Genomic DNA, 22500 nt, shown 5'->3' on the forward strand with positions numbered 1-22500 from the left:
TGCCACTTTCTCCTTGACCCCCTTCACCTCAGTGTCTGATCCTGGCTGACCCCAGGTACTTCCCTGTAGTGTTTCAGCAGTGTAGGATGAAAACAGCCAGTATATTATTTTAAAGTGGTGCACTGATGAAAATGATTCACCACACTTACAGGAGCACCTATGAGCTGAGGATTCTTCTGCTTTCCCCACGGTCTCTTATGACTGTCATTTCCACTCTGTGTGTGTCTCTCCTCACTCTCTCTCTGCTCACACCTCTCACCTTCCTCAGCGGGAGCTCACACAGAAAACGAGTGTCTCCTTCACACACACAAACACACGCACCAGGCCTGTAATTATAGCAGCAGGTGTTTGTAAAGGTACGGTACACATTGTCCCGGGTGGTATTTTTCAGGTTATCCCTGCATCCCTGATTGTGGGACGTATGAAGAAACACAACTAAACGTAGACATACATTCTATGACACAGGTTCTTTGTTAGCACCCAGGGATGACGGTCTTAGCTTTAATAGCCTGTTATTCGCAGGCATTCCTTAGCTTTAATAGCCTGTTGTTCGCAGGCGTTCCTTAGCTTTAATAGCCTGTTATTCGCAGGCGTTCCTTAGCTTTAATAGCCTGTTGTTCGCAGGTGTTCCTTAGCTTTAATAGCCTGTTGTTCGCAGGTGTTCATTAGCTTTAATAGCCTGTTGTTCGCAGGCGTTCCTTAGCTTTAATAGCCTGTTGTTCGCAGGTGTTCCTTAGCTTTAATAGCCTGTTGTTCGCAGGTGTTCATTAGCTTTAATAGCCTGTTGTTCGCAGGTGTTCATTAGCTTTAATAGCCTGTTGTTCGCAGGTGTTCATTAGCTTTAATAGCCTGTTGTTCGCAGGCGTTCCTTAGCTTTAATAGCCTGTTGTTCGCAGGCGTTCCTTAGCTTTAATAGCCTGTTGTTCGCAGGTGTTCATTAGCTTTAATAGCCTGTTGTTCGCAGGTGTTCATTAGCTTTAATAGCCTGTTCTTCGCAGGCGTTCCTTCTGCTGTCTGAGTCCCGGAGGAGCAGTCTGGCCTTTTCAGGGATCCAGACGAGCGGAGAGGAGAGCGTCAGTGAGCGCGACTCTCACATTTAGAGGAGAAAAACAATCCTTGCCTATGGCTCAGCCCAAATTACACATGACATGTCAGCTCTAGAGAAGAGATCAGGCCATAGGATCAGAAATGACACAGAGGCCGTCAAGCTCTCGTCAAGTTTCTCTCTCTCTCTCTCTCTCTCTCTCTCTCTCTCTCTCTCTCTCTCTCTCTCTCTCTCTCTCTCTCTCTCTCTCTCTCTGTCTTAGTCTCTCTCTCTCTCTCTCTCTCTCTCTCTCTCTCTCTCTCTCTCTCTCTCTCTCTCTCTCTCTCTGTCTCTCTCTCTCTGTCTCTGTCTCTCTGTCTCTGTCTCTGTCTCTCTCTCTCTCTCTCTCTCTCTCTCTCTCTCTCTCTCTCTCTCTCTCTCTCTCTCTCTCTCTCTCTCTCTCTCTCTCTCTGTCTTAGTCTCTCTCTCTCTCTCTCTCTCTGTCTCAGTCTCTCTCTCTATCTCTCTCTCTCTGTCTCTCTCTCTCTGTCTCTCTCTGTCTCTTTCTCTCTCTCTCTCAATTCAATTCAATTCAAGGGCTTTATTGACATGGGAAACATGTGTTAACATTGCCAAAGCAAGTGAGGTAGTTAATATATAACGTGAAATAAACAATAGAAATTAACAGTGCACATCACACATACAGAAGTTTCAAAACAATAAAGACATTACAAATGTCATATATATATATACAGTGTTTTAACAATGTACAAATGGTTAAAGGACACAAGATAAAATAAATAAGCATAAATATGGGTTTTATTTACAATGGTGTGTGTTCTTCACTGGTTGCCCTTTTCTTGTGGTAACAGGTCACAACTCTTGCTGCTGTGATGGCACACTGTGGTATTTCACCTAATAGATATGGGAGTTTATCAAAATTGGATTTGTTTTCAAATTCTTTGTGGATCTGTGTAATCTGAGGGAAATATGTCTCTCTAATATGGTCATACATTTGGCAAGAGGTTAGGAAGTGCAGCTCAGTTTCCACCTCATTTTGTGGGCAGTGAGCACATAGCCTGTCTTCTCTTGAGAGTCATGTCTGCCTACGGCGGCCTTTCTCGATAGCAAGACTGAGGATATTTTTGCTGAATTCTGCGTGCAGAGTCTCAATTTGGTGTTTGTCCCATTTTGTGAAGTCTTGGTTGGTGAGCGGACCCCAGACCTCACAACCATAAAGGGCTCTATCTCCGTGTCTCTCTGTCTCTCTGTCTCTCTCTGTCTCTCTCTCTCTCTCTCTCTCTCTCTCTCTCTCTCTCTCTCTCTCTCTCTCTCTCTCTCTCTCTCTCTCTCTCTCTCTCTCTCTCTCTCTCTCTCTCTCTCTCCACCTCTCTCTCACTCTCTACCTCTCTCTCTCTACCTCTCTCTCCACCTCTCTCTCTCTCTCTCTCTCTCTCTCTCTCTCTCTCTCCACCTCTCTCTCACTCTCTACCTCTCTCTCTCCACCTCTCTCTCTCTCTCTCTCTCTCTCTCTCTCTCTCTCTCTCTCCTCTCTCTCCTACCTCTCTCTCCTCTCTCTACCTCTCTCTCTCTACCTCTCTCTCCACTCTCTCTCTCTCTCTCTCTCTCTCTCTCTCTCTCTCTCTCTCTCTCACTCTCTCTCTCTCTCTCCACCTCTCTCTCTATCTCTCTCCTGGTATAGACATCCTCTCCTTTCTTTCTTTTTTATTGCTCCTGCTGCTTTTTATTTCGTTGTCTCTGTCGTCTAATATCACAAAAAAAGAAATTACATCTACTGTTTAATTGCCTATATCCTACACTACATATATCCTACCTATATCCTACACTACATATATCCTACCTATATCCTACACTACATATATCCTACCTAAATCCAAAATATATCCTACCTATATCCTACAGTACATATATAATCTACTTATATCCTACCTATATCCTACACTACATATATCCTACTTATATCCTACCTATATCCTACACTACATATATCCTACTTATATCCTACCTATATCCTACACTACATATATCCTACATATATCCTACCTATATCCTACACTACATATATCCTACATATATCCTACCTATATCCACAACTGCATATATTCTACATAAATCCTACAGTACATGATATCCTACCTATATCCTACATATATCCTACGTATATCATACAGTACTTATATTCTACCTATATCCTACAGTGCATATATCCTACATATATCCTATAGTACATATATCCTACCTATATCCTGCATATACCCTACCTATATCCTACAGTACATATATCCTACCTATATCATACAGTACATATAACCTACATATATCCTACCATATCGTACTATATATTTCCTATATATTTCCTTTATCTCCTCTATCATATTGAGTAGTGTATAAGAAAGGAAAGAAAATGTTGAACAAGTTGACCAACCTACATTTTGTTTACCTCGCTCTTTGCCTCATTGCTTCCTCTCCCGTTACCTTCGGCTCTAGTTCATATAATTTTATAACCGTGTATGTAATACTCTTGTCACAAACTGACTCTTGGGCCTTCAGACATGTTATGCTGTGGTTAACTGTGTAATTGGCTCTCAATCAGACAGATGTTGAATGTTTTCACAGCTTTGTCATTGAAAGGTACAGTGAGCCAAGATTCCCTCCTTGACAACAATGAGTATCACCCTGAACGACTCGGTTACATTACCAATTTATCATGGGTGTATTGTAACTCACATTGTATGTACTGTATCTCAGATGTTATTGTAACGTCTGCGTCCAACTCACACTCCCAAACACTTCGATCCCCGGAACGCAGCCCACTTTCCAGCTCTCTCTCCAGATCCCAACCACCGGAATTCTAATCACCTGTTCATACACCTGCATGTCATCATCCCACACTATTTAGTTCAGTTCCTTGCACCCCATCACTGTGAGGTATTGTTTGTTTTGAGACACACTTTTTTTGGAGCTCTGTCTCTCCTCACGTGTATGATAGTTTTTGCCTCCCTCACTCACAACACCTTTTGCCTATTCCCTGCCTGTACTGTTGTCATTTTTGGACCTACCGTGTATGACCTTCTGCCTTCCCCTGGACCCAGCTACCTGCCTCCTCCTATGGTCCCGTTGAAACCAGCTCTCTGTCTTGCTCATGTTCATTACAGTTATTCTGTGTTGTATGTAAGTTCTGTAACTCAAATCAGGCAAAAAATATGGCTTATCACCAGTGGTGTAAAGTAAAAATACTTTAAAATGCTTTTTGGGATATCTGTACTTTACTATTTATATTTTTGACAACTTTTACTTTTACTTCACTACACTCCATATGTTTTCCCTGACACCCAAAAGCACTCACTACATTTTGAATGCTTGGCAGGACAGGAAAATGGTCCAATACACACACTTATCAAGACAACATCCCTTGTCATCCCTACTGCCTTTGATCTGTCGGACTCACTAAACACAAATTCTTAATTTGTAATTATGTCTGAGTGTTGGGGATAGCCCCTGGCTATCCGTAAATTAAAAAACAAGAAAATGGTGCAGTCTGACTTACTTAATAATATAAGGAATTTAAAAGTATTTATCCTTTTACTTTCACTTTTGATACTTAAGTATATTTTAGCAATTACATGTACTTTTGATACTTAAGTATATTTTAGCAATTACATGTACTTTTGATACTTAAGTATATTTCAAACCAAGTACTTTTAGACTTTTACTCAAGTATTTTACTGGGTGACTTTGACTTTCACATTTCTATTACTTTTACTTAAATATGACAATTGGGTACTTTTTCCATCACTTCTTATCACCGTTGACTACCACTGAGTCACACAGATGGATTGTCCCACAGAACAATAATTCTGAATCAGAGCACTTTATTCTTGAAATCTATTTTAAACCTTTTTTGTCCATTTTAACCATGTGTGATGAAATGTTTTCAATTTACTGCTTTTTAAAATCCTAATGAAAGAATTATGCTAATGCATGATTAGTTCTGAATCACAGCACCGCCACATTCATGGTAAATGTGTGTACCCAGACACAAAGTATTTCTATGTCATCATTTATTTGTACTCCTCTCACTTCCTGTGTGAACGTGTCACATCCTTTAACTTCTCCATCTCTCCCCATCTGCAGTGAGTGCTAGATGTATTAAATGGGTTAAGTGCTGGAGGAGGTTTAATGCCCCGGTCAGTGAATGTCGTAGCAGTTCATCTAGGATGTTAACCCCTGACCTCCTGGTTGTCCAGACTCCAGAGTGACTTGCAGGGCTAAGCTAGACAACTCATTCTAAAGCCGCCATGTTTCTGCCTATGCGGTGGTTGTCGTGAGGCGGTTATTAAACTTGTCACTTGTGATTCTGGGAAAGCCGTGTGTTCCTCACCTCCCTGTGCCGGAGGTTTGGAAAAGACTAATTATCTCAACGGATGGCAGCACCTCCCCGCAACTGAGAGGATCGACAGACAGTCACACACACACACACACACACACACACACACACACACACACACACACACACACACACACACACACACACACACACACACACACACACACACACACACACACACACACACACACACACACACACACACACACACACACACACACACACACAAACACACACACACACATGAATACTCACTCACACATGCACGCACACACACATACAGATACATGCACACACACACGCACACACGCACACGCACACACACACACACACGCACACACGCACACACGCACGCACACACACACACACACACACACACACACACACACACACACACACACACACACACACACACACACACACACACACACACATACATACATACATACATACATACATACATACATACATACATACATACATACATACATACATACATACATGCATACATGCATACATGCATACATGCATACATACATACATACACACTGTACACATACCGACACACGCACACACACTTACACACAAGCGAAGAGGATGTGAGCCAAGAGCTCATTAGCATAAGCTTTCATGATGCATTGTGATATCCAGTGCCTTCAGAAAGTATTCATACCCCTCGACTTATTCCGCATTTTTTAATGTATTATTTTATTTCACCTTTATTTAACTAGGTAGGCTAGTTGAGAACAATTCTCATTTACAGCTGCGACCTGGCCAAGATGAACCAAAGAAGTGCGACACAAACAACAACACAGAGTTACACATGGAATTAACAAGCATAGAGTCAATAACACAATAGAAAAAAGAAAGTATATATACAGTGTGTGCAAATGGCGTGAGGAAGTAAGGCAATAAATAGGCCATAGTGTCAAAATAATTCTAATATCGCAATTACACACGAGTGATAGATGTGCAGAATAGGAATGTGCAAGTAGAGATACTGGGGTGCAAAGGAGAAAAAAAGTATGGGGATGAGGTAGTTGGATGGGCTATTTACAGATGGGCTATGTACAGTGCAGTGATCTGTGAGCTGCTCAGACAGCTGGTGCTTAAAGTTAGCGAGGGAGATATGAGTCTCCAGCTTCAGAGATTTTTGCAGTTCGTTCCAATCATTGGCAGCAGAGAACTGGAAGGAAAGGCGGCCAAAGGAGGAATTGGCTTTGGGGGTGATCTGCTGGAGCGCGTGCTGCGGGTGGGTGCTGCTATGGTGAACAGTAAGCTGAAATAAGGCTGGGCTTTACCTAGCAAAGACGTATAGATGACCTGGAGCCAGTGGGTTTGGCTATGAATATGAAACGAGGGGCAGCCAGCGAGAGCATACAGGTTGCAGTGGTGGGTAGTATATGGGGCTTTGGTGACAAAACGGACGGCACTGTGATAGACGGCATCCAATTTACTGAGTAGAGTGTTGGAGGCTATTTTGTAAATGACATCGCCGAAGTCAAGAATCGGCAGGATAGTTTAGTTTTGTGTATGTTTGGCAGCATGAGTGAAGGATGCTTTGTTGGGAAATAGGAAGTCAATTCTGGATTTTATTTTGGATTGGAGATGCTTAATGTGAGTTTGGAATAGAGGTCGACCGATTATGATTTTTCAACTCCGATACCGATTATTGGAGGACCAAAAAAGCCGATACAGATTAATCGGACGATTTTTATTTATTTATTTGTAATAATGACAATTACAACAATGCTGAATGAACACTTATTTTAACTTAATATAATACATCAATAAAATCAATTTAGCCTCAAGTAAATAATGAAACATGTTCAATTTGGTTTAAATGATACAAAAACAAAGTGTTGGAGAAGAAAGTAAAAGTGCAATATGTGCTATGTAAGAAAGCTAACATTTCAGTTCCTTGCTCAGAACATGAGAACATATGCAAGCTGGTGGTTCCTTTTAACATGAGTCTTCAATATTCCCAGGTAAGAAGTTTTAGGTTGTAGTTATTATAGGAATTATAGGACTATTTCCCTCTATACCATTTTATTTCATTAACCTTTGACTATTGGATGTTCTTATAGGCACTTTAGTATTGCCAGTGTAACAGTATAGTTTCCATCCCTCTCCTCGCACCTCCCTGGGCTCGAACCAGCAACACAACAACAACAGCCTCCATCGAAACAGCGTTACCCATTGTTACGTTCCCCAGTTTATGTGTTGTAGTTTGTATGTTTGCATGTGTTTATTTCAGGAAATGGCTTCCTGAAATCCCTCAAGCAGCTGATTGGTCGACTCCATGGCTAATTGGAGAGCTGACCCCGCCCCCTCGTCAAGACGCAGCTGTCTCCAATTACCCATTCCTTCAGAAGCTATATAAAAGCCAGTGTTCTGTTCAGGAGAGAGAGATTTGCTGGGAGGTCATTGCAGAAATTTTGCTAGAGAAATTTTGCTAGAGAGATTTTGCTAGAGAGATTTTGCTGGAGAGATTTTGCTGGAGAGATTTTGCTGGAGAGATTTTGCTGGAGAGATTTTGCTGGAGAGATTTTGCTGGAGGTAGATTTGCTGGAGGTAGATTTGCTGGAGGTAGATTTGCTGGAGGTAGATTTGCTGGAGGTAGATTTGCTGGAGGTAGATTTGCTGGAGGTAGATTTGCTGGAGGTAGATTTGCTGGAGGTAGATTTACTAGAGATTTTGCTGGAGTTCATTGCAGAGAGATTTTGCTAGAGGAAGAGAATTTTGCTGGAAGTAGATTTGCTAGAGAGATTTTCTGGGAGGTTATTGCAGAGATTTTGCTAGAGATTTTTGCTAGAGATTTTGCTGGAGATTTTGATGGGTGTTCATTGCTGGGAAGTTGGTATGTTTTGTGAGTTTGTTGCTCAGAGCTTATTTGATGTCCTTTGTTTCTTAGTTTGTTTGTGAAATTGTTTAATATTCTGTTTCATTTGTTCCCAGGGGGGAAGGGGAAGGCACCTAGGGAGTGCTTAGGCAAGAGGCCCGCGAGCATACATATACCCGTAGCATATTCACTGTCTAGGCACACTAGGTAAGACCTGGGTGGACCACCCCCTGTATTTTGCTTAGGGCACCAGGTGGTGCTAAATGAGGTAAGTAGTGGGTAGGCAGGTAAGATAGGAGAGGGGGGGGGCTTTGAGATTGACTTTCTTTGCTTTGGTTCCGTCCAGCCCCTTTTCCCCATATTACCGTGTGAAGGAATAAAGTCCTTGTAAACGGTACCACATTCTGCATGTTGTCATTCTTACTTGCACCTACAGTCCATACCTTTTTTCACTTCACGGAGAGTTTAGTTGTAGCAGGGTGTTGCGTTCCCTCTTCATAGAGGCGTGCATAACACCCATGCAGAGCAAGGGAAACAACCACAGGCTCAGAGCGAGTGATGTTTGAAACGCTAAGCTATTAGCGCAACTCTCATCTCGGGAGTTGATAGGCTTGAAGTCATAAACAGCGCAATGATTGACGCACAATGAAGAGCTGCTGGCAAAACGCACTAAAGTGCTGTTTGAATTCATGTTTACGCGCCTGCTTCTTCCTACTGCCGCTCAGTCAGATACTTAGATACCTGTATGCTTGTATGCTCAGTCAGATTATAATATCATCAACCATGTGTAGATAACTAGTGATTATGATTGATTGTTTTTTTATAAGATAAGTTTAATGCTATCTAGCAACTTACCTTGGCTTACTGCATTCGCGTAACAGTGCAACGAGAGAGGCAGTTCGTTATTGCGTTGGACTAGTTAACTGTAAGGTTGCAAGATTGGATCCCCCAAGCTGACAAGGTGAAAATCTGTCGTTCTGCCCCTGAACAAGGCAGTTAACCCACCGTTCCTAGACCGTCATTGAAAATAAGAATGTGTTCTTAACTGACTTGCCTAGTTAAATAAAGGTATAAAAAATATTTAAAAAAGAAAAAAAAATTGGCAAATCTGTGCCCAAAAATACCGATTTCCGATTGTTATGAAAACTTGAAATCGGCCTTAATTTATCGGCCATTCCCATTAATCGGTCGACCTCTAGTCTGGAAGGGGAGTTTACAGTCTAACCAGACACCTAGGTATTTGTAGTTGTCCACATATTCTAAGTCATTTAGTTTTCCTTGCATTTATGAGCAGTTGGAGGCCATGGAAGGAGAGTTGTATGGCATTGAAGCTCGTCTGGAGGCTAGTGAACACAGTGTACAAAGAAGCGCCAGAAGTATACAGAATCATGTCATCTGCGTAGAGGTGGATCAGAGAATCACCAGCAGCAAGAGCAACATCATTGATGCATACAGAGAAAAGAGTTGGCCCGAGAATTTAACCCTGTGGCACCCCCATAGACTGTCCATTTTATTGTTACAGCCTGAATTCAAAGCATGGAAACATGTTTTGAGAAAGTTATGCCTATTTATTGAAAATTAAATACAGAAATATCTCATTTACATAGATATTCACACCCCCGAGTCAATATTTTATAGAAGCAACTTTGGCAGTGATTACTGCTATGAGTCTTTCTGGGTAAATCTCTAAGAGCTTTCCACGCCTGGATTGCGCATCATTTTCCCATTATTATTTTCAAAATTCTTCAGGCTCTGTCAAATTGGTTGCTGATCATTGCTATGAAACCATTTTCAGGTCTTACCTTACATTTTCCAGTAGATTTAAGTCAAAACTGTAACTCGGCCACTCAGGAACATTCACTGTCTTTTTGGTAAGCAACTCCAGTGTAGATTTGGCCTTGTGTTTTAGGTTGTTGTCCTGCTGAAAGGTGAATTAATCTCCCAGTGTCTGGTAGAAAGCAGACTGAACCAGGTTTTCCTCTAAGATTTGACTGTGCTTAGCTCCATTCTGTTTATTTTTTATCCTGAAAACCCCCCCAGTCCTTAACGATTGCAAGCATTCCCATAACTTGATGCAGCCACCAATATGCTTGAAAATATGAAGAGAAGTACTCAGTAATGTGTTGTATAGGATTCGCCACAAACATAGCACTTTGTATATCGGGACAAATAATATTTCAGTATTACTTTAGTGTCGTGTTGCAAACAGGATGCATGTTTTGGAATATTTGTATTCTTTAAAAGCTTCCTTCTTTTTGCTCAGTCAGTTTGGTTAGTATTGTGGAGTAACGACAATGCTGTTGATCCATCCTCAGTTTTCTCCTATCACAGACATTAAACTCCATAACTGTTTTTTCCTCGTCACTGACCTCTTTGAGCTAGGAAGGACACCTGAGCTAGGAAGGACACCAGTGTCTTTGTCGTGACTGGGTGTATTGATACACCATCCAAAGAGTAATTGTCTAATGTCTGCTTCTTCTTTTTTTAAAGTGCCCTTCTTTGTAACACATTGGAAAACCTCCCTGGTCCTTGTGGTTGAATCTGTGTTTTAAATTCACTGCTTGACTGAGGGACCTTACAGACAATTGTATGTGTGGGGTACAGAGATGAGAGTCATTCAAAAATCATGTCAAACACGTATTGCACCCAGAGTGAATTCATGCAACTTATTATGTGACTTGTTAAGCACATTTTTAGTTCTGATCTTATTTAGGCTTCACATAAATAAGGGGTTGAATACTTATTGACTCAAGACATTTCAGGGGTAGAATACTTATTGACTCAAGTCATTTCAGGGGTTGAATACTTATTGACTCAAGACATTTCAGCTTCTCATTTATCATAACATTTTTACATTATGGGGTATTGTGTAGGGCAATGACAAAAAAATCTACATTTTTCAAAGATTGTAATTTCCACTTAGAGATTTCAGGATTGATTTGATCTTACGAAAAAAGTATGTAAAAACTCTACAAAAATGTCCATTATTTAGGAAATGTTAATTATTATGTAGATTACAATTAATTGCCATGGTGACCCCCCCAGGGATCTGCTGATGGGGGGAGAAAATGCCCAACATCGTTATGTTTGGAGGAAAAAGGGGGAGGCTTGCAAGCTGAAGAACACCATCCCAACCGTGAAGTACGGGGGTGGCAATATCATGTTGTGGGGGTGCTTTGCTGCAGGAGGAACTGGTGCATTCCACAAAATAGATGGCATCGTGAGGGAGGAAAATGACGTGGATATATTGAAGAAACATCTCAAGACATCAGTCAAGACATGTTAAAGCTTGGCTGCAAATGAGTCTTCCAAATGGACAATGACCCCAAGCATACTTCCAAAGTTGTGGCAAATGGCTTAAGGACAACAAAGTCAAGGTATTGGAGTGGCCATCACAAAGCCCTGACCTCAATCCTATAGAGAATTTGTGGGAACAACTGAAAAAGTGTGTGTGAGCAAGGAGGCCTACAAACCTGACTCAGTTACACCAGCTCTGTCAGGAGGCCTACAAACCTGACTCAGTTACACCAGCTCTGTCAGGAGGCCTACAAACCTGACTCAGTTACACCAGCTCTGTCAGGAAGAAACAGCCAAAATTCACCCAACTTATTGTGGGAAGCTTGTGGAAGGCTACCTGGAACGTTTGACCCAAGTTAAACAATTTAAAGGCAATGCTACCAAATCAAATCAAATCAAATCAAATTTTTATTTGTCACATACACATGGTTAGCAGATGTTAATGCAAGTGTAGCGAAATGCTTGTGCTTCTAGTTCCGACAATGCAGTGATAACCAACAAGTAATCTAACTAACAATTCCAAAACTACTGTCTTATACACAGTGTAAGGGGATAAAGAATATGTACATAAGGATATATGAATGAGTGATGGTACAGAGCAGCATACAGTAGATGGTATCGAGTACAGTATATACATACGAGATGAGTATGTAGACAAAGTAAACAAAGTGGCATAGTTAAAGTGGCTAGTGATACATGTATTACATAAGGATGCAGTCGATGATGTAGAGTACAGTATATACGTATGCATATGAGATGAATAATGTAGGGTAAGTACATTATATAAGGTAGCATTGTTTAAAGTGGCTAGTGATATATTTACATCATTTCCCATCAATTCCCATTATTAAAGTGGCTGGAGTTGGGTCAGTGTCAATGACAGTGTGTTGGCAGCAGCCACTCAATGTTAGTGGTGGCTGTTTAACAGTCTGATGGCCTTGAGATAGAAGCTGTTTTTCAGTCTTTCGGTCCCAGCTTTGATGCACCTGTACTGACCTCGCCTTATGGATGATAGCGGGGTGAACAGGCAGTGGTTCGGGTGGTTGATGTCCTTGATGATCTTTATGGCCTTCCTGTAACATCGGGTGGTGTAGGTGTCCTGGAGGGCAGGTAGTTTGCCCCCGGTGATGCGTTGTGCAGACCTCACTACCCTCTGGAGAGCCTTACGGTTGATGGCGGAGCAGTTGCCGTACCAGGCGGTGATACAGCCCGCCAGGATGCTCTCGATTGTGCATCTGTAGAAGTTTGTGAGTGCTTTTGGTGACAAGCTGAATTTCTTCAGCCTCCTGAGGTTGAAGAGGCGCTGCTGCGCCGTCTTCACGACGCTGTCAGTGTGAGTGGACCAATTCAGTTTGTCTGTGATGTGTATGCCGAGGAACTTAAAACTTGCTACCCTCTCCACTACTGTTCCATCGATGTGGATAGGGGGGTGTTCCCTCTGCTGTTTCCTGAAGTCCACAATCATCTCCTTAGTTTTGTTGACGTTGAGTGTGAGGTTATTTTCCTGACACCACACTTCGAGGGCCCTCACCTCCTCCCTGTAGGCCGTCTCGTTGTTGTTGGTAATCAAGCCTACCACTGTTGTGTCGTCCGCAAACTTGATGATTGAGTTGGAGGCGTGCATGGCCACGCAGTCGTGGGTGAACAGGGAGTACAGGAGAGGGCTCAGAACGCACCCTTGTGGGGCCCCCGTGTTGAAGATCAGCGGGGAGGAGATGTTGTTGCCTACCCTCACCACCTGGGGGCGGCCCGTCAGGAAGTCCAGTACCCAGTTGCACAGGGCGGGGTCGAGACCCAGGGTCTCGAGCTTGATGACGAGCTTGGAGGGTACTATGGTGTTCAATGCCGAGCTGTAGTCGATGAACAGCATTCTCACATAGGTATTCCTCTTGTCCAGATGGGTTAGGGCAGTGTGCAGTGTGGTTGAGATTGCATAGTCTGTGGACCTATTTGGGCAGTAACCAAATTGGAGTGGGTCTAGGGTGTCAGGTAGGGTGGAGGTGATATGGTCCTTGACTAGTCTTTCAAAGCACTTCATGATGACGGAAGTGAGTGCTACGGGGCGGTAGTCGTTTAGCTCAGTTACCTTAGCTTTCTTGGGAACAGGAACAATGGTGGCCCTCTTGAAGCATGTGGGAACAGCAGACTGGTATAGGGATTGATTGAATATGTCCGTAAACACACCGGCCAGCTGGTCTGCGCATGCTCTGAGGGCGCGGCTGGGGATGCCGTCTGGGCCTGCAGCCTTGCGAGGGTTAACACGTTTAAATGTCTTACTCACCTCGGCTGCAGTGAAGGAGAGACCGCATGTTTTCGTTGCAGGCCGTGTCAGTGGCACTGTATTGTCCTCAAAGCGGGCAAAAAAGTTATAAAGTCTGCCTTGGAGCAAGACATCCTGGTCCGTGACTGGGCTGGGTTTCTTCTTGTAGTCCGTGATTGACTGTAGACCCTGCCACATGCCACATGCCTCTTGTGTCTGAGCCGTTGAATTGAGATTCCACTTTGTCTCTGTACTGACGCTTAGCTTGTTTAATAGCCTTGCTGTGGGAATAGCTGCACTGTTTGTATTCAGTCATGTTGCCAGACACCTTGCCCTGATTAAAAGCAGTGGTTCGCGCTTTCAGTTTCACGCGAATGCTGCCATCAATCCACGGTTTCTGGTTAGGGAATGTTTTTATCGTTGCTATGGGAACGACATCTTCGACACACGTTCTAATGAACTCGCACACCGAATCAGCGTATTCGTCAATGTTGTTGTCTGACGCAATATGAAACATATTCCAGTCCACGTGCTGGAAGCAGTCATGGAGTGTGGAGTCAGCTTGGTCTGACCAGCGTTGGACAGACCTCAGCGTGGGAGCCTCTTGTTTTAATTTCTGCCTGTAGGCAGGGATCAACAAAATGGAGTCGTTGTCAGCTTTTCCGAAAGGGGGGCGGGGCAGGGCCTTATATGCGTCGCAGAAGTTAGAGTAACAATGATCCAGGGTTTTACCACCCCTGGTTGCGCAATCGATATGCTGATAAAATTTAGGGAGTCTTGTTTTCAGATTAGCTTTGTTAAAATCCCCAGCTACAATGAATGCAGCCTCCGGATAAATGGTTTCCAGTTTGCAAAGAGTTAAATAAAGTTAGTTCAGAACCATCGATGTGTCTGCTTGGGGGGGGGGGGATATATACGGCTGTGATTATAATCGAAGAGAATTCTCTTGGAAGATAATGCGGTCTACATTTGATTGTGAGGAATTCTAAATCAGGTGAACAGAAGGATTTGAGTTCCTGTATGTTTCTTTCATCACACCATGTCTCGTTAGTCATAAGGCATACGCCCCCGCCCCTCTTCTTACCAGAAAGATGTTTGTTTCTGTCGGCGCGGTGCGTGGAGAAACCCGTTGGCTGCACCGCATCGGATAGCGTCTTCCCAGTGAGCCATGTTTCCGTGAAGCAGAGAACGTTGCAGTCTCTGATGTCCCTCTGGAATGCTACCCTTGCTCGGATTTCGTCAACCTTGTTGTCAAGAGACTGGACATTGGCAAGAAGAATGCTGGGGAGTGGTGCACGATGTGCCCTTGTTCTGAGTCTGACCAGAAGACCGCTACGTTTCCCTCTTTTTCGGAGTCGTTTTCTTGGGTCGCTGCATGCGATCCATTCCGTTGTCCTGTTTGTAAGGCAGAACACAGGATCCGCGTCGTGGAAAACATATTCTTGGTCGTACTGATGGTGAGTTGACACTGATCTTATATTCAGTAGTTCTTCTCGACTGTATGTAATGAAACCTAAGATGACCTGGGGTACTAATGTAAAAAATAACACGTAAAAAAACAAAAAACTGCATAGTTTCCTAGGAACGCGAAGCGAGGCGGCCATCTCTGTCGGCGCCAGAAGTGTAATACAAATGAGTGTATTTAAACTTCTGACCCACTGGGAATGTGATGCAAGAAATAATAGCTGAAATAAATCATTCTCTCTACTACTATTCTGACATTTCACATTCTTAAAATAAAGTGGTGATCGTAACTGACCTAAAACAGAGATGTATTACTACGCTTAAATGTCAGGAATTGTGGAAAACGGAGTTTAAATGTGTTTGACTAAGGTGTATGTAAACTTCTGATTTCAACTGTAGATACACCTTCATTTGGACTGGAATGGATTGATCTCTATATTGTCATGTTGCCTACAAGACCCCATTGGGTTCTGTCTTAATTCAATAATACAGACTCTTTTGGTGTTGTGAGATTTTCTGCACCCCTTGGTCATTTGGATCCAGTTTAGTCTTTTTAGGCCCCTTTGTCTATTCCCAAATCTTTCTTCATCAACTCTGTGTTATGTTGTGTTGTACCCAGGGAGTAGGGGGATGGCTTGAGGCTGGAGCTGGTCTGGCACCGTGCCCAATGCAAGCACACACACGCACACACACATGCACACACAATTACTCTCTCTCTCTCTCTCTCTCTCTCTCTCTGTCTCTCTCTCTCTCTCTCTCTCATTGTCTCTCTCTTTGTCTTTCTCACTCTATCTCTGTCTCTCTCTCTCATAACCCTCACTGGCACTGTAGAGGGAAAGGAAGCCAGGTGTCTGCTTTCAAGCACATGTGTGCCTGTGTCACTCCCCCTCTATCCCTCCCTCCTCCCCACCCTTATCCCATCAACCATCCTTCCCTTCCTCCCTCCTCTACTCCCCTCCGATCCCCAGTGGTGTGTAACATATGTTTGCCCTCGTCCAGAGGGCGTTTCTGGGGAAGGAGGGGGAGATGCTTATGAGAGAGACACATTAATATGACAGAACAAGATGCAGAGGGATGTACTGCTCACCTCTGTTGCTGATGCTACGTACAGTACTGTCTGGCTGTGGCACTGTTACTGCTGGGGCTAGCACTTAGCATTACCCTGTCTGGCTGTGGCACTGTTACTGCTGGGGCTAGCACTTAGCATTACCCTGTCTGGCTGTGGCACTGTTACTGCTGGGGCTAGCACTTAGCATTACCCTGTCTGGCTGTGGCACTGTTACTGCTGGGGCTAGCACTTAGCATTACCCTGTCTGGCTGTGGCACTGTTACTACTGGGGCTAGCATTTAGCATTACCCTGTCTGGCTGTGGCACTGTTACTGCTGGGGCTAGCACTTAGCATTACCCTGACTGGCTGTGGCACTGTTACTGCTGGGGCTAGCACTTAGCATTACCCTGTCTGGCTGTGGCACTGTTACTGCTGGGGCTAGCACTTAGCATTACCCTGTTTGGCTTTGGCACTGTTACTGCTGGGGCTAGCACTTAGCGTTACCCTGTTTGGCTGTGGCACTGTTACTGCTGGGGATAGCACTTAGCATTACTGTTAGCACAGTTGATGTCTGATTTATAATGGTTGTTTTGTGTGTGTGTATGCATAATTGTGCACGTGAGTGGGTGTGTGTGTGTGTATGTGTGTACTGTCTATATTTGGGGGGTGTAGACTTGCAAGTGTTTCTGTGTGTTCAGATGGAAATAAATAAAGTGTCCATAGGCTATGATCAGGGTTGGGTAGATTACTTTCTAAACGCAATCCGTTACAGTTACTAGTTACCTGTTAAAAATTGTAATCAGTAACATAACTTTTGGATTACCCAAACTCAGTAACGTAATCTGATTACATTCCATTACTTTTAGATTATTAGGCATTAGAAGAAGACAAAAATGTATGTTACCAATTAAACAACATCTATTGCAGGATAAATCAATGTTAAAGTTTATATAGCTGACCATATATGATGTTATATTTTACTTTATGGGTTGGTTATGTAGGCTTCTTACATTTCTTCTAAGCCATTGCTTTCTACTACATATAATAATAAGATTCAATTCAATATTTACATTTAAAAACAAAAAGTTTATCAGAATTCCAGTCATTCCAATAAATGTTATACGCCTTGATCGTTAAGAATAGGACTTGGAAAAATGGAAGGATAGATTAGACAAATAGTTTTACCTGAGCATGACCCCAAAACTCTGGACTTATTAACCTGCCCGAATCTGTTGTTTATGTTTTTGTTGTCATGGAGGACTGATTGGGCTCATTGATTCCAGTTGAAAAAGAAATGCTGCGATCATGTATTGGCCTGCTTTGAACACTACTGAAAAGTGCTATTTACATTTTTATAAATGATGCCATATTCTGCATTTGCTATAGGCCTATTGTTTACCTTTTAGTTGGGGACACTTTGATATCTTGATAATATGCAGCTGTTTAAAGGGAAAATCCACAGATGAAACATTAACAAAACAGTAGCCCCGCCTCTGTTTTGGTAAAAAGCTGAGTAAAACAAGCTTTTATTTTGGGTTCTCATGGAGTGTGAGAGTTGAACTAAGCTCATGAGGCATTTATAAGTTATATTCTTCAAGAATCAATGGCTGTATATATATATATATATATATATATATATATATATCTCCCCAGTCCATACGGAGTTGCAGCGATGAGACAAGACTGTAACTACCAATTGGACACCATGAAATTGGGGAGAAAAGGGTTTTAAAAAAGTACTTTATTTAACTATTATTATTATTATTATTAACTAGGCAAGTCAGTTCAGAACAAACTATTATTTACAATGACGGCCTGCACCGGCCAAATCCAGACGAAGCTGGGACAATTGTGCGCCACCCTATGGGACTCCCAATCACGGCCGGGTGTGATACAGCCTGGAATCAAACCAGGGTATCTGTAGTGACACCTCTAGCATTGAGATGCAGTGCCTTAGACTGCTGAACCACTCGGGAGCCCAAGTAAATCTCAAGTAAATCTCGTCAAAAGAATTCAGGCACAATCCCTCACCTTAACCATAACAACATATAAAAGAAGCCTCAACCAACCGGCTCTTACTGCTTTTTGCAGTATTTCCCAACCCAGTCCTTGGGTCCCCCAGCCTTCCATATGCTCTATTCCACCACCAGCACACCCGATTAAACTAACCAATGGTCTTGATGATGAACTAAATCAGATGTGCTGAGAGTAGAGTTACTGCGGTGAAGGGAACCCCAATACCTTAATGGGAAACCCTATATGGTATCCCTTGAATTACTAGTTTCCACTCTAACCCCTGTCCTCTCTGTCTCCCCCTGCTGTCCACAGGGCGGTGGTACACATCCAGGTGAATGATGTGAATGAGTTCTCTCCAGTGTTCCGGGAGGCCCAGTACCAGGCGGCGGTGACAGAGGGGAAGATCTATGACAACATCCTGCAGGTGGAGGCTACAGACCAGGACTGTTCTCCTCAGTACAGCCAGATCTGTAACTACCAGATCACCACCTCCAACACACCCTTCGCCATCGACCGCAATGGTTAGTAAACGCTATGGACCACATCATGACCACACACACAAACACACACACAAGCCTGTGCACGCACACACACACACACACACACGCACACGCATGCACACTCACACACATACACACACACACACAGATGTCCGTCTCTGATATACAGGATGCTTTCTGTGGGACAATGTCGCCCACTGTCACTCTCCACAAACCGATCACAAGCACACACAGATTTACTGCCTACTGTCATGTCCTCTCCTTCTTGCTCTTAGTCAAATTGGAGGGAATGTGGCTTTCACAGACTCCAGTTGCACTGCTTTCCATGTCTGGGTTGTGACTGGCCCTTGGCATGCTCGTTTAGAGTCAAAATGCAGAGTGAGAGGTGCATGGGGCCTGGCCAGAGTGTCCTGTATGTCTGAGAGGATCACTATGTCATTACCCACAGAGAGAAAACCTGAGTGGCTTATTACAACAGCTCATAGAGAGAGAGAGAGAGAGAGAGAGAGGAGGGGAGGTGGTATTAGGGCAGAACAAGAGACTGATAGAAAAGAGAAAAACAAAATAGAGAGAAATAATGGACTGAAGGATATCAAAGAGAAATGTAGAAAGATAACATGCTGAGAGAGGAGGAGGATAGAGGGAGAAGACGAGGACAGAGAAGAGGAGGATAGAGGGAGAAGACAAGGACAGAAAGCAGGAAGATAGAGGGAGAAGACTAGGATAGAGAGGAGGGGGATAGAGGGAGAAGACGAGGACAGAGAGGAGGAGGATAGAGGGAGAAGACAAGGACAAAGAAGAGGAGGATAGAGGGAGAAAACGAGGACAGAGAAGAAGAAGATAGAGGGAGAAGACAAGGACAGAAAGCAGGAAGATAGAGGGAGAATATGAGGACAGAGAGGAGGATGGTAGAGAGTGAAGACAAGGACAGAGAGGAGGAGGATAAAGAGAGACGACGAGGACAGAGAGGAGGATGGTAGAGAGTGAAGACGAGGACAGAGAGGAGGAGGATAGAGGGAGAAGACGAGGACAGAGAGGAGGATAGTGGGAGAAGGCACTGGCAGGGAGAGAAGACGAGGACAGAGAGGAGGAGGATAGAGGGAGAAGACGAGGACAGAGAGGTGGAGGATAGAGAGAGAAGACAAGGACAGAATGGAGGATGGTAGAGAGAGAAGACGAGGACAGAGGAGGAGGATAGAGAGAGAAGACGAGGACAGAGGAGGAGGATAGAGAGGGAAGATGAGGACAGAGAGGAGGAGGATAGAGGGAGAAGACGAGGACAGAGAAGAGGAGGATAGAGGGAGAAGAAGAGGACAGAGAAGAGGAGGATAGAGGGAGAAGACAAGGACAGAAAGCAGGAAGATAGAGGGAGAAGACTAGGATAGAGAGGAGGAGGATAGAGGGAGAAGACGAGGACAGAGGAGGAGGATAGAGAGAGAAGACGAGGACAGAGAGGAGGATGGCAGAGAGTGAAGATGAGGACAGAGAGAAGGAGGATATAGAGAGAAGACGAGGACAGAGAGGAGGAGGATCGAGTGAGAAGACTAGGATAGAGAGGAGGAGGATAGAGTGAGAAGATGAGGACAGAGAGGAGGATGGTAGAGAGTGAAGACAAGGACAGAGAGGAGGAGGATAAAGAGAGAACTACGAGGACAGAGAGGAGGATGGTAGAGAGTGAAGACGAGGACAGAGAGGAGGAGGATAGAGGGAGAAGACGAGGACAGAGAGGAGGATGGTAGAGAGAAGACGAGGACAGAGGAGGATGGAAGATATTGAAGACGAGGACAGAGAGGAGGAGGATAGAGGGAGAAAACGAGGACAGAGAGGAGGATGGTAGAGAGAAGACAAGGACATAGAGGAGGAGGATAGAGTGAGAAGACTGGGATAGAGAGGAGGGTGGTAGGGAGTGAAGACGAGGACAGAGAGGAGGAGGATAGAGTGAGAAGACTAGGATAGAGAGGAGGGTGGTAGGGAGTGAAGACGAGGACAGAGAGGAGGAGGATAGAGAGAGAAGACAAGGACAGAGACGAGAAGGATAAAGAGAGAAGACGAGGACAGAGAGGAGGATGGTAGAGAGTGAAGACAAGGACAGAGAGGAGGATGGTTGAGAGTGAAGACGAGGACAGAGTAAGATGGAAGATATTGAAGACGAGGACAGAGAGGAGCAGGATAGAGGGAGAAGACGAGGACAGAGAGGAGGATGGTAGAGAGAGAAGACGAGGACAGAGAGGAGGAGGATAGAGAGTGAAGACAAGGACAGAGGCGGATGGAAGATATTGAAGACGAGGACAGAGGATGATAGAAGATATTGAAGACGAGGACAGAGAGGAGGAGGATAGAGAGAGAAGACGAGGACAGAGACGAGAAGGATAGAGGGAGAAGATGAGGACATATAGGAGGAGGATAGAGAGTGAAGACGAGGACAGAGTAAGATGGAAGATATTGAAGACGAGGATAGAGGATGATAGAAGATATTGAAGACGAGGACAGAGAGGAGGAGGATAGAGAGAGAAGACGAGGACAGAGACGAGAAGGATAGAGGGAGAAGACGAGGACAGATAGGAGGAGGATAGAGAGTGAAGACGAGGACAGAGTAAGATGGAAGATATTGAAGACGAGGACAGAGAGGAGCAGGATAGAGGGAGAAGACGAGGACAGAGAGGAGGATGGTAGAGAGAGAAGACGAGGACAGAGAGGAGGAGGATAGAGAGTGAAGACAAGGACAGAGGCGGATGGAAGATATTGAAGACGAGGACAGAGGATGATAGAAGATATTGAAGACGAGGACAGAGATGAGGAGGATAGAGGGAGAAGACGAGGACAGAGAGGAGGATGGTAGTGAGAGAAGACGAGGACAGAGAGGAGGAGGATAGAGGGAGAAAACGAGGACAGAGAGGAAGATGGTAGAGAGAGAAGACGAGGACAGAGAGGAGGAGGATAGAGAGAGAAGATGAGGACAGAATGGAGGATGGTAGAGAGAGAAGACGAGGACAGAGGAGGATGGAAGATATTGAAGACGAGGACAGAGAGGAGGAGGATAGAGGGAGAAAACGAGGACAGAGAGGAGGAGGATAGAGTGAGAAGACTAGGATAGAGAGGAGGGTGGTAGGGAGTGAAGACGAGGACAGAGAGGAGGAGGATAGAGGGAGAAAACGAGGACAGAGAGGAAGATGGTAGAGAGAGAAGACGAGGACAGAGAAGAGGAGGATAGAAAGAGAAGATGAGGACAGAGAGGAAGATGGTAGAGAGAGAAGACGAGGACAGAGAAGAGGAGGATAGAAAGAGAAGATGAGGACAGAGAGGATGATGTTAGAGTGAGAAGATGAGGACGAAAGGAGGAGGATAGAGGGAGAAGATGAGGACAGAGAGGAGGAGTATAGAGGGAGAAGATGAGGACAGAGAGGAGGATGGTAGAGAGAGAAGACGAGGACAGAGAGGAGGATAGTGGGAGAAGCCACTGTCAGAGGGAGAAGACGAGGACAGAGAGGAGGAGGATAGTGAGAGAAGACGAGGACAGAATGGAGGATGGTAGAGAGAGAAGACGAGGACAGAGAGGAGGAGGATAGAGGGAGAAGACGAGGACAGAGAGGAGGAGGATAGAGAGAGAAGTTGAGGACAGAATTTAGGATGGTAGAGAGAG

General features: G+C 44.1%; 1 protein-coding gene across 1 annotated transcript in view; it reads left to right on the forward strand.

Annotated features, from left to right (window-relative positions):
- Positions 1-22500, forward strand: part of LOC123992250 (calsyntenin-2-like) — a 394402-nt gene that overhangs the window by 327876 nt on the left and 44026 nt on the right. The window contains exon 4 of the mRNA XM_046293428.1: positions 18673-18881. Coding sequence (XP_046149384.1) covers positions 18673-18881 — 209 coding nt within the window. The remainder of the gene's footprint in view (positions 1-18672; positions 18882-22500) is intronic.

Source organism: Oncorhynchus gorbuscha, linkage group LG13, assembly GCF_021184085.1.
Source record: "Oncorhynchus gorbuscha isolate QuinsamMale2020 ecotype Even-year linkage group LG13, OgorEven_v1.0, whole genome shotgun sequence".
In the NCBI taxonomy this organism is placed as follows: domain Eukaryota; kingdom Metazoa; phylum Chordata; class Actinopteri; order Salmoniformes; family Salmonidae; genus Oncorhynchus; species Oncorhynchus gorbuscha.